The 13,513-nt window shown below is 46.0% G+C and overlaps 1 protein-coding gene across 2 annotated transcripts in view; it reads right to left on the reverse strand.

The window, feature by feature from the left end:
- Positions 1-13,513, reverse strand: part of map2k4b (mitogen-activated protein kinase kinase 4b) — a 34,892-nt gene that overhangs the window by 16,037 nt on the left and 5,342 nt on the right. Inside the window, exons 2-5 of one of the 2 annotated variants that reach the window (XM_067429139.1) lie at positions 10,787-10,822; positions 10,623-10,655; positions 9,374-9,476; positions 8,953-9,127 (exon numbers count right to left, since the gene is read on the reverse strand). In XM_067429139.1, coding sequence (XP_067285240.1) covers positions 8,953-9,127; positions 9,374-9,476; positions 10,623-10,655; positions 10,787-10,822 — 347 coding nt within the window. The remainder of the gene's footprint in view (positions 1-8,952; positions 9,128-9,373; positions 9,477-10,622; positions 10,656-10,786; positions 10,823-13,513) is intronic. The other variant, XM_067429140.1, reaches the window with a different exon arrangement.

The raw sequence follows: 13,513 nt of genomic DNA on the forward strand, positions 1-13,513 counted from the left end.
AGTTAGGGACAGGTGTGGTGGTGTGGGTCAGTTTAAGGGTAGAGTTAGGGTCAGGTGTGGTGGTGTGGGTCAGTTTAAGGGTAGAGTTAGGGACAGGTGTGGTGGTGTGGGTCAGTTTAAGGGTAGAGTTAGGGACAGGTGTGGTGGTGTGGGTCAGTTTAAGGGTAGAGTTAGGGTTAGGTGTGGTGGTGTGGGTCAGTTTAAGGGTAGAGTTAGGGTCAGGTGTGGTGGTGTGGTGTTTAAGGGTAGAGTTAGGGACAGGTGTGGTGTTTAAGGGTAGAGTTAGGGACAGGTGTGGTGGTGTGGGTCAGTTTAAGGGTAGAGTTTGGGTCAGGTGTGGTGGTGTGGGTCAGTTTAAGGGTAGAGTTAGGGTCAGGTGTGGTGGTGTGGGTCAGTTTAAGGGTAGAGTTAGGGTCAGGTGTGGTGGTGTGGGTCAGTTTAAGGGTAGAGTTAGGGTCAGGTGTGGTGGTGTCGGTCAGTTTAAGGGTAGAGTTAGGGAAAGGTGTGGTGGTGTGGGTCAGTTTAAGGGTAGAGTTAGGGTCAGGTGTGGTGGTGTGGGTCAGTTTAAGGGTAGAGTTAGGGTCAGGTGTGGTGGTGTGGGTCAGTTTAAGGGTAGAGTTAGGGTCAGGTGTGGTGGTGTGGGTCAGTTTAAGTGTAGAGTTAGGGACAGGTGTGGTGGTGTGGGTCAGTTTAAGGGTAGAGTTAGGGACAGGTGTGGTGGTGAGGGTCAGTTTAAGGGTAGAGTTAGGGTCAGGTGTGGTGGTGTGGGTCAGTTTAAGGGTAGAGTTAGGGACAGGTGTGGTGGTGTGGGTCAGTTTAGGGTAGAGTTAGGGGCAGGTGTGGTGGTGTGGTGGTGTGGGTCAGTTTAAGACTAGAGTTAGGGACAGGTGTGGTGGTGTGGGTCAGTTTAAGGGTAGAGTTAGGGTCAGGTGTGGTGGTGTGGGTCAGTTTAAGGGTAGAGTTAGGGTCAGGTGTGGTGGTGTGGGTCAGTTTAAGGGTAGAGTTAGGGTCAGGTGTGGTGGTGTGGGTCAGTTTAAGGGTAGAGTTAGGGTCAGGGGTGGTGGTGTGGGTCAGTTTAAGTGTAGAGTTAGGGACAGGTGTGGTGGTGTGGGTCAGTTTAAGGGTAGAGTTAGGGACAGGTGTGGTGGTGAGGGTCAGTTTAAGGGTAGAGTTAGGGTCAGGTGTGGTGGTGTGGGTCAGTTTAAGGGTAGAGTTAGGGACAGGTGTGGTGGTGTGGGTCAGTTTAGGGTAGAGTTAGGGGCAGGTGTGGTGGTGTGGTGGTGTGGGTCAGTTTAAGACTAGAGTTAGGGACAGGTGTGGTGGTGTGGGTCAGTTTAAGGGTAGAGTTAGGGTCAGGTGTGGTGGTGTGGGTCGGTTTAAGGGTAGAGTTAGGGTCAGGTGTGGTGGTGAGGGTCAGTTTAAGGGTAGAGTTAGGGACAGGTGTGGTGGTGTGGGTCGGTTTAACGGTAGAGTTAGGGTCAGGTGTGGTGGTGTGGGTCGGTTTAAGGGTAGAGTTAGGGTCAGGTGTGGTGGTGTGGGTCAGTTTAAGGGTAGAGTTAGGGACAGGTGTGGTGGTGTGGGTCAGTTTAAGGGTAGAGTTAGGGACAGGTGTGGTGGTGTGGGTCAGTTTAAGGGTAGAGTTAGGGACAGGTGTGGTGGTGTGGGTCAGTTTAAGGGTAGAGTTAGGGACAGGTGTGGTGGTGTGGGTCAGTTTAAGGGTAGAGTTAGGGACAGGTGTGGTGGTGTGGGTCAGTTTAAGGGTAGAGTTAGGGTCAGGTGTGGTGGTGTGGGTCAGTTTAAGGGTAGAGTTAGGGTCAGGTGTGGTGGTGTGGGTCAGTTTAAGGGTAGAGTTAGGGTCAGGTGTGGTGGTGTGGGTCAGTTTAAGGGTAGAGTTAGGGACAGGTGTGGTGGTGTGGGTCAGTTTAAGGGTAGAGTTAGGGACAGGTGTGGTGGTGTGGGTCAGTTTAAGGGTAGAGTTAGGGTCAGGTGTGGTGGTGTGGGTCAGTTTAAGGGTAGAGTTAGGGACAGGTGTGGTGGTGTGGGTCAGTTTAAGGGTAGAGTTAGGGTCAGGTGTGGTGGTGTGGGTCAGTTTAAGGGTAGAGTTAGGGTCAGGTGTGGTGGTGTGGGTCAGTTTAAGGGTAGAGTTAGGGACAGGTGTGGTGGTGAGTGTCAGTTTAAGGGTAGAGTTAGGGACAGGTGTGGTGGTGTGGGTCAGTTTAAGGGTAGAGTTAGGGTCAGGTGTTGTGGTGTGGGTCGGTTTAAGGGTAGAGTTAGGGTCAGGTGTGGTGGTGAGGGTCAGTTTAAGGGTAGAGTTAGGGTCAGGTGTGGTGGTGTGGGTCAGTTTAAGGGTAGAGTTAGGGACAGGTGTGGTGGTGTGGGTCAGTTAAAGGGTAGAGTTAGGGTCAGGTGTGATGGTGTGGGTCAGTTTAAGGGTAGAGTTAGGGACAGGTGTGGTGGTGTGGGTCAGTTTAAGGGTAGAGTTAGGGTCAGGTGTGGTGGTGTGGGTCAGTTTAAGGGTAGAGTTAGGGTCAGGTGTGGTGGTGTGGGTCAGTTAAAGGGTAGAGTTAGGGTCAGGTGTGATGGTGTGGGTCAGTTTAAGGGTAGAGTTAGGGTCAGGTGTGGTGGTGTGGGTCAGTTTAAGGGTAGAGTTAGGGTCAGGTGTGGTGGTGTGGGTCAGTTTAAGGGTAGAGTTAGGGTCAGGTGTGGTGGTGTGGGTCAGTTAAAGGGTAGAGTTAGGGTCAGGTGTGATGGTGTGGGTCAGTTTAAGGGTAGAGTTAGGGTCAGGTGTGGTGGTGTGGGTCAGTTTAAGGGTAGAGTTAGGGTCAGGTGTGGTGGTGTGGGTCAGTTTAAGGGTAGAGTTAGGGACAGGTGTGGTGGTGTGGGTCAGTTAAAGGGTAGAGTTAGGGTCAGGTGTGATGTTGTGGGTCAGTTTAAGGGTAGAGTTAGGGACAGGTGTGGTGGTGTGGGTCAGTTTAAGGGTAGAGTTAGGGTCAGGTGTGGTGGTGTGGGTCAGTTTAAGGGTAGAGTTAGGGTCAGGTGTGGTGGTGTGGGTCAGTTTAAGGGTAGAGTTAGGGTCAGGTGTGGAGGTGTGGGTCAGTTTAAGGGTAGAGTTAGGGTCAGGTGTGGTGGTGTGGGTCAGTTTAAGGGTAGAGTTAGGGTCAGGTGTGGTGGTGTGGGTCAGTTTAAGGGTAGAGTTAGGGTCAGGTGTGGTGGTGTGGGTCAGTTTAAGGGTAGAGTTAGGGTCAGTTTAAGGGTAGAGTTAGGGACAGGTGTGGTGGTGTGGGTCAGTTTAAGGGTAGAGTTAGGGTCAGGTGTGGTGATGTGGGTCAGTTTAAGGGTAGAGTTAGGGTCAGGTGTGGTGGTGTGGGTCAGTTTAAGGGTAGAGTTAGGGTCAGGTGTGGTGGTGTGGGTCAGTTTAAGGGTAGAGTTAGGGTCAGGTGTGGTGGTGTGGGTCAGTTTAAGGGTAGAGTTAGGGTCAGGTGTGGTGGTGTGGGTCAGTTTAAGGGTAGAGTTAGGGTCAGGTGTGGTGGTGTGGGTCAGTTTAAGGGTAGAGTTAGGGACAGGTGTGGTGGTGAGGGTCAGTTTAAGGGTAGAGTTAGGGGCAGGTGTGGTGGTGTGGGTCAGTTTAAGGGTAGAGTTAGTGACAGGTGTGGTGGTGTGGGTCAGTTTAAGGGTAAAGTTAGGGACAGGTGTGGTGGTGTGGGTCAGTTTAAGGGTAGAGTTAGGGTCAGGTGTGATGGTGTGGGTCAGTTTAAGGGTAGAGTTAGGGTCAGGTGTGGTGGTGTGGGTCAGTTTAAGGGTAGAGTTAGGGTCAGGTGTGGTGGTGTGGGTCAGTTTAAGGGTAGAGTTAGGGACAGGTGTGGTGGTGTGGGTCAGTTAAAGGGTAGAGTTAGGGTCAGGTGTGATGTTGTGGGTCAGTTTAAGGGTAGAGTTAGGGACAGGTGTGGTGGTGTGGGTCAGTTTAAGGGTAGAGTTAGGGTCAGGTGTGGTGGTGTGGGTCAGTTTAAGGGTAGAGTTAGGGTCAGGTGTGGTGGTGTGGGTGAGTTAAAGGGTAGAGTTAGGGTCAGGTGTGATGGTGTGGGTCAGTTTAAGGGTAGAGTTAGGGTCAGGTGTGGTGGCGTGGGTCAGTTTAAGGGTAGAGTTAGGGACAGGTGTGGTGGTGTGGGTCAGTTTAAGGGTAGAGTTAGGGTCAGGTGTGGAGGTGTGGGTCAGTTTAAGGGTAGAGTTAGGGTCAGGTGTGGTGGTGTGGGTCAGTTTAAGGGTAGAGTTAGGGTCAGGTGTGGTGGTGTGGGTCAGTTTAAGGGTAGAGTTAGGGTCAGGTGTGGTGGTGTGGGTCAGTTTAAGGGTAGAGTTAGGGTCAGTTTAAGGGTAGAGTTAGGGACAGGTGTGGTGGTGTGGGTCAGTTTAAGGGTAGAGTTAGGGTCAGGTGTGGTGATGTGGGTCAGTTTAAGGGTAGAGTTAGGGTCAGGTGTGGTGGTGTGGGTCAGTTTAAGGGTAGAGTTAGGGTCAGGTGTGGTGGTGTGGGTCAGTTTAAGGGTAGAGTTAGGGTCAGGTGTGGTGGTGTGGGTCAGTTTAAGGGTAGAGTTAGGGTCAGGTGTGGTGGTGTGGGTCAGTTTAAGGGTAGAGTTAGGGACAGGTGTGGTGGTGTGGGTCAGTTTAAGGGTAGAGTTAGGGTCAGGTGTGGTGGTGTGGGTGAGTTAAAGGGTAGAGTTAGGGTCAGGTGTGGTGGTGTGGGTCAGTTTAAGGGTAAAGTTAGGGTGAGGTGTGGTGGTGTGGGTCAGTTTAAGGGTAGAGTTAGGGACAGGTTTGGTGGTGTGGGTCAGTTTAAGGGTAGAGTTAGGGTCAGGTGTGGTGGTGTGGGTCAGTTTAAGGGTAGAGTTATGGTCAGGTGTGGTGGTGTGGGTCAGTTTAAGGGTAGAGTTAGGGACAGGTGTGTTGGCGTGGGTCAGTTTAAGGGTAGAGTTAGGGTCAGGTGTGGTGGTGTGGGTCAGTTTAAGGGTAAAGTTAGGGTGAGGTGTGGTGGTGTGGGTCAGTTTAAGGGTAGAGTTATGGTCAGGTGTGGTGGTGTGGGTCAGTTTAAGGGTAGAGTTAGGGACAGGTGTGTTGGCGTGGGTCAGTTTAAGGGTAGAGTTAGGGGCAGGTGTGGTGGCGTGGGTCAGTTTAAGGGTAAAGTTAGGGTGAGGTGTGGTGGTGTGGGTCAGTTTAAGGGTAGAGTTAGGGACAGGTGTGGTGGTGTGGGTCAGTTTAAGGGTAGAGTTAGGGACAGGTGTGTTGGTGTGGGTCAGTTTAAGGGTAGAGTTAGGGTCAGGTGTGGTGGTGTGGGTCAGTTTAAGGGTAAAGTTATGGTCAGGTGTGGTGGTGTGGGTCAGTTTAAGGGTAGAGTTAGGGACAGGTGTGTTGGCGTGGGTCAGTTTAAGGGTAGAGTTAGGGACAGGTTTGGTGGTGTGGGTCAGTTTAAGGGTAGAGTTAGGGTCAGGTGTGGTGGTGTGGGTCAGTTTAAGGGTAGAGTTATGGTCAGGTGTGGTGGTGTGGGTCAGTTTAAGGGTAGAGTTAGGGACAGGTGTGTTGGCGTGGTTCAGTTTAAGGGTAGAGTTAGGGTCAGGTGTGGTGGTGTGGGTCAGTTTAAGGGTAAAGTTAGGGTGAGGTGTGGTGGTGTGGGTCAGTTTAAGGGTAAAGTTAGGGTGAGGTGTGGTGGTGTGGGTCAGTTTAAGGGTAGAGTTAGGGACAGGTGTGGTGGTGTGGGTCAGTTTAAGGCTAGAGTTAGGGACAGGTGTGGTGGTGTGGGTCAGTTTAAGGGTAAAGTTAGGGTGAGGTGTGGTGGTGTGGGTCAGTTTAAGGGTAGAGTTAGGGACAGGTGTGGTGGTGTGGGTCAGTTTAAGGGTAGAGTTAGGGTCAGGTGTGGTGGTGTGGGTGAGTTAAAGGGTAGAGTTAGGGTCAGGTGTGGTGGTGTGGGTCAGTTTAAGGGTAAAGTTAGGGTGAGGTGTGGTGGTGTGGGTCAGTTTAAGGGTAGAGTTAGGGACAGGTGTGGTGGTGTGGGTCAGTTTAAGGGTAGAGTTAGGGTCAGGTGTGGTGGTGTGGGTCAGTTTAAGGGTAGAGTTATGGTCAGGTGTGGTGGTGTGGGTCAGTTTAAGGGTAGAGTTAGGGACAGGTGTGTTGGCGTGGGTCAGTTTAAGGGTAGAGTTAGGGGCAGGTGTGGTGGCGTGGGTCAGTTTAAGGGTAAAGTTAGGGTGAGGTGTGGTGGTGTGGGTCAGTTTAAGGGTAGAGTTAGGGACAGGTGTGGTGGTGTGGGTCAGTTTAAGGGTAGAGTTAGGGACAGGTGTGTTGGTGTGGGTCAGTTTAAGGGTAGAGTTAGGGTCAGGTGTGGTGGTGTGGGTCAGTTTAAGGGTAAAGTTATGGTCAGGTGTGGTGGTGTGGGTCAGTTTAAGGGTAGAGTTAGGGACAGGTGTGTTGGCGTGGGTCAGTTTAAGGGTAGAGTTAGGGACAGGTGTGGTGGTGTGGGTCAGTTTAAGGGTAGAGTTAGGGGCAGGTGTGGTGGCGTGGGTCAGTTTAAGGGTAGAGTTAGGGACAGGTGTGGTGGTGTGGGTCAATTTAAGGGTAGAGTTAGGGTCAGGTGTGGTGGTGTGGGTCAGTTTAAGGGTAGAGTTAGGGACAGGTGTGGTGGTGTGGGTCAGTTTAAGGGTAGAGTTAGTGACAGGTGTGGTGGTGTGGGTCAGTTTAAGGGTAAAGTTAGGGACAGGTGTGGTGGTGTGGGTCAGTTTAAGGGTAGAGTTAGGGACAGGTGTGGTGGTGTGGGTCAGTTTAAGGGTAAAGTTAGGGACAGGTGTGGTGGTGTGGGTCAGTTTAAGGGTAGAGTTAGGGACAGGTGTGGTGGTGTGGGTCAGTTTAAGGGTAAAGTTAGTGACAGGTGTGGTGGTGTGGGTCAGTTTAAGGGTAGAGTTAGGGACAGGTGTGGTGGTGTGGGTCAGTTTAAGGGTAGAGTTAGGGTCAGGTGTGGTGGTGTGGGTCAGTTTAAGGGTAGAGTTAGGGACAGGTGTGGTGGTGTGGGTCAGTTTAAGGGTAGAGTTAGGGTCAGGTGTGGTGGTGTGGGTCAGTTTAAGGGTAGAGTTAGGGACAGGTGTGGTGGTGTGGGTCAGTTTAAAGGTAGAGTTAGGGACAGGTGTGGTGGTGTGGGTCAGTTTAAGGGTAGAGTTAGGGTCAGGTGTGGTGGTGTGGGTCAGTTTAAGGGTAGAGTTAGGGACAGGTGTGGTGGTGTGGGTCAGTTTAAGGGTAGAGTTAGGGACAGGTGTGGTGGTGTGGGTCAGTTTAAGGGTAAGGTTAGGGACAGGTGTGGTGGTGTGGGTCAGTTTAAGGGTAGCGTTAGGGACAGGTGTGGTGGTGTGGGTCAGTTTAAGGGTAGAGTTAGGGACAGGTGTGGTGGTGTGGGTCAGTTTAAGGGTAGAGTTAGGGTCAGGTGTGGTGGTGTGGGTCAGTTTAAGGGTAGAGTTAGGGACAGGTATGGTGGTGTGGGTCAGTTTAAGGGTAGAGTTAGGGTCAGGTGTGGTGGTGTGGGTCAGTTTAAGGGTAGAGTTAGGGTCAGGTGTGGTGGTGTGGGTCAGTTTAAAGGTAGAGTTAGGGACAGGTGTGGTGGTGTGGGTCAGTTTAAGGGTAGAGTTAGGGACAGGTGTGGTGGTGTGGGTCAGTTTAAGGGTAGAGTTAGGGACAGGTGTGGTGGTGTGGGTCAGTTTAAGGGTAGAGTTAGGGTCAGGTGTGGTGGTGTGGGTCAGTTTAAGGGTAGAGTTAGGGTCAGGTGTGGTGGTGTGGGTCAGTTTAAGGGTAGAGTTAGGGACAGGTGTGGTGGTGTGGGTCAGTTTAAGGGTAGAGTTAGGGTCAGGTGTGGTGGTGTGGGTCAGTTTAAGGGTAGAGTTAGGGTCAGGTGTGGTGGTGTGGGTCAGTTTAAGGGTAGAGTTAGGGACAGGTGTGGTGGTGTGGGTCAGTTTAAGGGTAGAGTTAGGGTCAGGTGTGGTGGTGTGGGTCAGTTTAAGGGTAGAGTTAGGGTCAGGTGTGGTGGTGTGGGTCAGTTTAAGGGTAGAGTTAGGGTCAGGTGTGGTGGTGTGGGTCAGTTTAAGGGTAGAGTTAGGGACAGGTGTGGTGGTGTGGGTCAGTTTAAGGGTAGAGTTAGGGTCAGGTGTGGTGGTGTGGGTCAGTTTAAGGGTAGAGTTAGGGACAGGTGTGGTGGTGTTGGTCAGTTTAAGGGTAGAGTTAGGGACAGGTGTGGTGGTGTGGGTCAGTTTAAGGGTAGAGTTAGGGACAGGTGTGGTGGTGTGGGTCAGTTTAAGGGTAGAGTTAGGGTCAGGTGTGGTGGTGTGGGTCAGTTTAAGGGTAGAGTTAGGGTCAGGTGTGGTGGTGTGGGTCAGTTTAAGGGTAGAGTTAGGGACAGGTGTGGTGGTGTGGGTCAGTTTAAGGGTAGAGTTAGGGTCAGGTGTGGTGGTGTGGGTCAGTTTAAGGGTAGAGTTAGGGTCAGGTGTGGTGGTGTGGGTCAGTTTAAGGGTAGAGTTAGGGACAGGTATGGTGGTGTGGGTCAGTTTAAGGGTAGAGTTAGGGACAGGTGTGGTGGTGTGGGTCAGTTTAAGGGTAGAGTTAGGGACAGGTATGGTGGTGTGGGTCAGTTTAAGGGTAGAGTTAGGGTCAGGTGTGGGTCAGTTTAATAGGTCTAAAGGAAGTGCCAACTGTGTAATTACAAATGTAACTACAGAAATTAATTACAGACGTAACTACATGCACGTATTTTTAAAACGTAAGTACATTGTAAAAACATGTATGTACACAATAATTGCATTGTATTAAATTATTAATTAAAATGCTAGTACATAGTAATTAAGGCCACCTAATATAAAGTGGGTCCAATGTTTTTAATAATAATAATATAACTGAATTTTAGGTCGGTAATGTGACCCATGAGCCTGCCTGCCTCACCTTGACGGCCATGATCTGCCCGCTGGGCTTATGCACCATGTTGTTGACGGATCCGTACGCTCCTCTCCCGATCTCTCCCAAATCCTTCAGGTCCTCGGCCGTGAAGTCACAATGCTGCTCCGGGGAAATCTTCAGCTTCCCCGAGGACTCGATGCTGTGCGTCCGCAGCCGCTCTCTGAAAGAGTGAAGCTTTTTTACATGCGATGGACTGAAGAAACTGCAGAAATTATGACTGTTACCGAACACATTTCCTAACATATCTGCTATTGGCTGGGTGAACAGATAGCCCCGCCCCAAAACTCACACCATTGGTTGAGATGTTCAAACAAAAACTGCTCCTGGAAAGTAACATCACGTGTAGTTTTATCTGCATGATGATTGTTGAACATAAATAAGCTTTGAGAAAGCGTGCCGCACTCACATGTGTGGGTTCTGGAACGGAGGAGCCGGTGTGATGATGGGCAGACGAGCGCTCGCTTTCACCGGCGGGTTTGCAAAGTTTAGCTTTAGCGCTTTGCGTTTACCTGTGAAGGAGGAGAATGCATTAAAAAACACAGCAGACTAATTTACCAGAAAACATGCAGAAAGAAATGAATATGGAAATAAAAATATGTGATGATTGAAATTGACACAATTTGTTCAAAAAATGTCGAAATTTGATTCATATGTGGCTCACTTTGGTCTTAAAGTGATAATTCACCCTCATGTCGTTCCAAACCCAAGACTCATGAAGATATTTGAATGCGATCTGAGTTTCCCAAAACTCTGACACTTCAAAACGCTCTATGTGTGTGTGTTTGTATGTGAATAAAAGCTTAAAGGGGTGGTAAAACACTCAATGTGTAAAATGTATTTTTAACTCGGCCCCTCATAATTATTACCCAAATCTCGCTCTGAGCTGCACATTTTACGGAGGAAAGCTTCCACAATCGTCACGAGTTCAATGTAGGATTCACACAACGGTTTGTCCTGAAAGACGGAGCAGTTCCAACTTTAAAAACAGAAGCTGTTTACGGGCCACAAACTGTATGATTTATTTTTCGTCGATGTGTTTTCCTGTAATAGTTCGTATTGTTAATTGTACGTTGTAGCAAAGAAGTAAACAAATGACAATGCTGTTTGTTAAATGCTCTTTTATACTTAACGTTATCTGACAAAAACACCTGACGTTACAAACTTCTAAATCTCAACAGCGATCTTGGAATTAGTGTAAATTATTCTTTGATTAGAGCTTTTATATATTGTTTATCTACAGGCATGCTAAGCATGGTTCTGTGTTTGATTTGGCTACTGTAGTAAAGCCAATGTTTAGTGTTGGTTTTGGGTTAATAGTTCTTGCGACCAAAGGTGTCCTTCAGTAGCGATCGCTATAGATCCGCAGTCTTTACGGCCGGTAAAGGGGAGGTGTTTCCGAAACACGTGCACTAGAGGGTTAGCCAATCAGAACAATCTGTTCATCATATAAAGTGACCGTGTCATTTCAGAAGACTAAATATGGATTTATTTTACCATCTGTTTATGAACGTTTTGAAGCATCAGAGTTTTGAAGATGAACGAAACAGTATTTTTGGGTGAACTATCTCTTAAAAGCATTTGGAAAGCAGGAATCACATCCTGTTTTCTGGAGAAAACCCACAGAAAGATCAAAATGGCACAGAAAACTGGCTTACTTTGGGTTACTCCAGACAGATTTATCTGAAATCCTACAGAAAAAGGAAAACAATGATGAAAACGCATGCAGATGATGATTAACTCAAAAGATGATGGCGTAAATCAGAATCAGTGTGTGTGTATGTGTGTGTGTGTGTGTGTGTGTGTGTGTGGCTGACAGTACCGGTTTCATTCTGACACCTCCAGCATGTGTTGGAATCTGAAGGAGGAAGAGGGAGAATTAATTAATTAACGCATAAATGTATCATTAGTGTCTGTCAAACGCATAAATGTATCATTAGTGTCTGTCAAACGCATAAATATATAATTTTAGTGTCTGTCAAACGCATAAATATATAATTTTAGTGTCTGTCAAACGCATAAATGTAACATTATAGTGTCTGTCAAACGCATAAATGTATCATTAGTGTCTGTCAAACGCATAAATGTATCATTAGTGTCTGTCAAACGCATAAATGTAACATTATAGTGTCTGTCAAACGCATAAATGTATCATTAGTGTCTGTCAAACGCATAAATGTAACATTAGTGTCTGTCAAACGCATAAATGTATCATTAGTGTCTGTCAAACGCATAAATGTATCATTAGTGTCTGTCAAACGCATAAATGTATCATTAGTGTCTGTCAAATGCATAAATGTAACATTAGTGTCTGTCAAACGCATAAATATATAATTTTAGTGTCTGTCAAACGCATAAATGTAACATTATAGTGTCTGTCAAACGCATAAATGTATCATTAGTGTCTGTCAAACGCATAAATGTATCATTATAGTGTCTGTCAAACGCATAAATGTAACATTAGTGTCTGTCAAACGCATAAATGTAACATTATAGTGTCTGTCAAACGCATAAATGTAATATTAGTGTCTGTCAAACGCATAAATGTATCATTAGTGTCTGTCAAATGCATAAATGTATCATTAGTGTCTGTCAAATGCATAAATGTAACATTAGTGTCTGTCAAACGCATAAATGTAATATTAGTGTCTGTCAAACGCATAAATGTATCATTAGTGTCTGTCAAACGCATAAATGTATCATTATAGTGTCTGTCAAATGCATAAATGTAACATTAGTGTCTGTCAAACGCATAAATGTAACATTAGTGTCTGTCAAACGCATAAATGTATCATTAGTGTCTGTCAAACGCATAAATGTAACATTAGTGTCTGTCAAACGCATAAATGTATCATTATAGTGTCTGTCAAACGCATAAATGTATCATTATAGTGTCTGTCAAACGCATAAATGTATCATTAGTGTCTGTCAAACGCATAAATGTAACATTATAGTGTCTGTCAAATGCATAAATGTAACATTAGTGTCTGTCAAACGCATAAATGTATCATTAGTGTCTGTCAAACGCATAAATGTATCATTAGTGTCTGTCAAATGCATAAATGTAACATTAGTGTCTGTCAAACGCATAAATATATAATTTTAGTGTCTGTCAAACGCATAAATGTAACATTATAGTGTCTGTCAAACGCATAAATGTATCATTAGTGTCTGTCAAACGCATAAATGTATCATTATAGTGTCTGTCAAACGCATAAATGTAACATTAGTGTCTGTCAAACGCATAAATGTAACATTATAGTGTCTGTCAAACGCATAAATGTAATATTAGTGTCTGTCAAACGCATAAATGTATCATTAGTGTCTGTCAAATGCATAAATGTATCATTAGTGTCTGTCAAATGCATAAATGTAACATTAGTGTCTGTCAAACGCATAAATGTAATATTAGTGTCTGTCAAACGCATAAATGTATCATTAGTGTCTGTCAAACGCATAAATGTAACATTATAGTGTCTGTCAAACGCATAAATGTAACATTATAGTGTCTGTCAAACGCATAAATGTATCATTATAGTGTCTGTCAAACGCATAAATGTAACATTAGTGTCTGTCAAACGCATAAATGTATCATTAGTGTCTGTCAAACGCATAAATGTATCATTATAGTGTCTGTCAAACGCATAAATGTAACATTAGTGTCTGTCAAACGCATAAATGTATCATTATAGTGTCTGTCAAACGCATAAATGTAACATTAGTGTCTGTCAAACGCATAAATGTATCATTATAGTGTCTGTCAAATGCATAAATGTAACATTAGTGTCTGTCAAACGCATAAATGGATCATTATAGTGTCTGTCAAACGCATAAATGTAACATTAGTGTCTGTCAAACGCATAAATGTAACATTATAGTGTCTGTCAAACGCAGAAATGTAACATTAGTGTCTGTCAAACGCATAAATGTATCATTATAGTGTCTGTCAAACGCATAAATGTAACATTAGTGTCTGTCAAACGCATAAATGTATCATTATAGTGTCTGTCAAACGCATAAATGTATCATTAGTGTCTGTCAAACGCAGAAATGTAACATTAGTGTCTGTCAAATGCATAAATGTAACATTAGTGTCTGTCAAACGCATAAATGGATCATTATAGTGTCTGTCAAACGCATAAATGTAACATTAGTGTCTGTCAAACGCATAAATGTAACATTATAGTGTCTGTCAAACGCAGAAATGTAACATTAGTGTCTGTCAAACGCATAAATGTATCATTATAGTGTCTGTCAAACGCATAAATGTAACATTAGTGTCTGTCAAACGCATAAATGTATCATTATAGTGTCTGTCAAACGCATAAATGTATCATTAGTGTCTGTCAAACGCAGAAATGTAACATTAGTGTCTGTCAAATGCATAAATGTAACATTAGTGTCTGTCAAACGCATAAATGTATCATTATAGTGTCTGTCAAACGCATAAATGTAACATTAGTGTCTGTCAAACGCATAAATGTAACATTATAGTGTCTGTCAAACGCAGAATTGTAACATTAGTGTCTGTCAAACGCAGAAATGTAAC

This window comes from Pseudorasbora parva, chromosome 21 (genome assembly GCF_024679245.1).
Source record: "Pseudorasbora parva isolate DD20220531a chromosome 21, ASM2467924v1, whole genome shotgun sequence".
Lineage (NCBI taxonomy): Eukaryota > Metazoa > Chordata > Actinopteri > Cypriniformes > Gobionidae > Pseudorasbora > Pseudorasbora parva.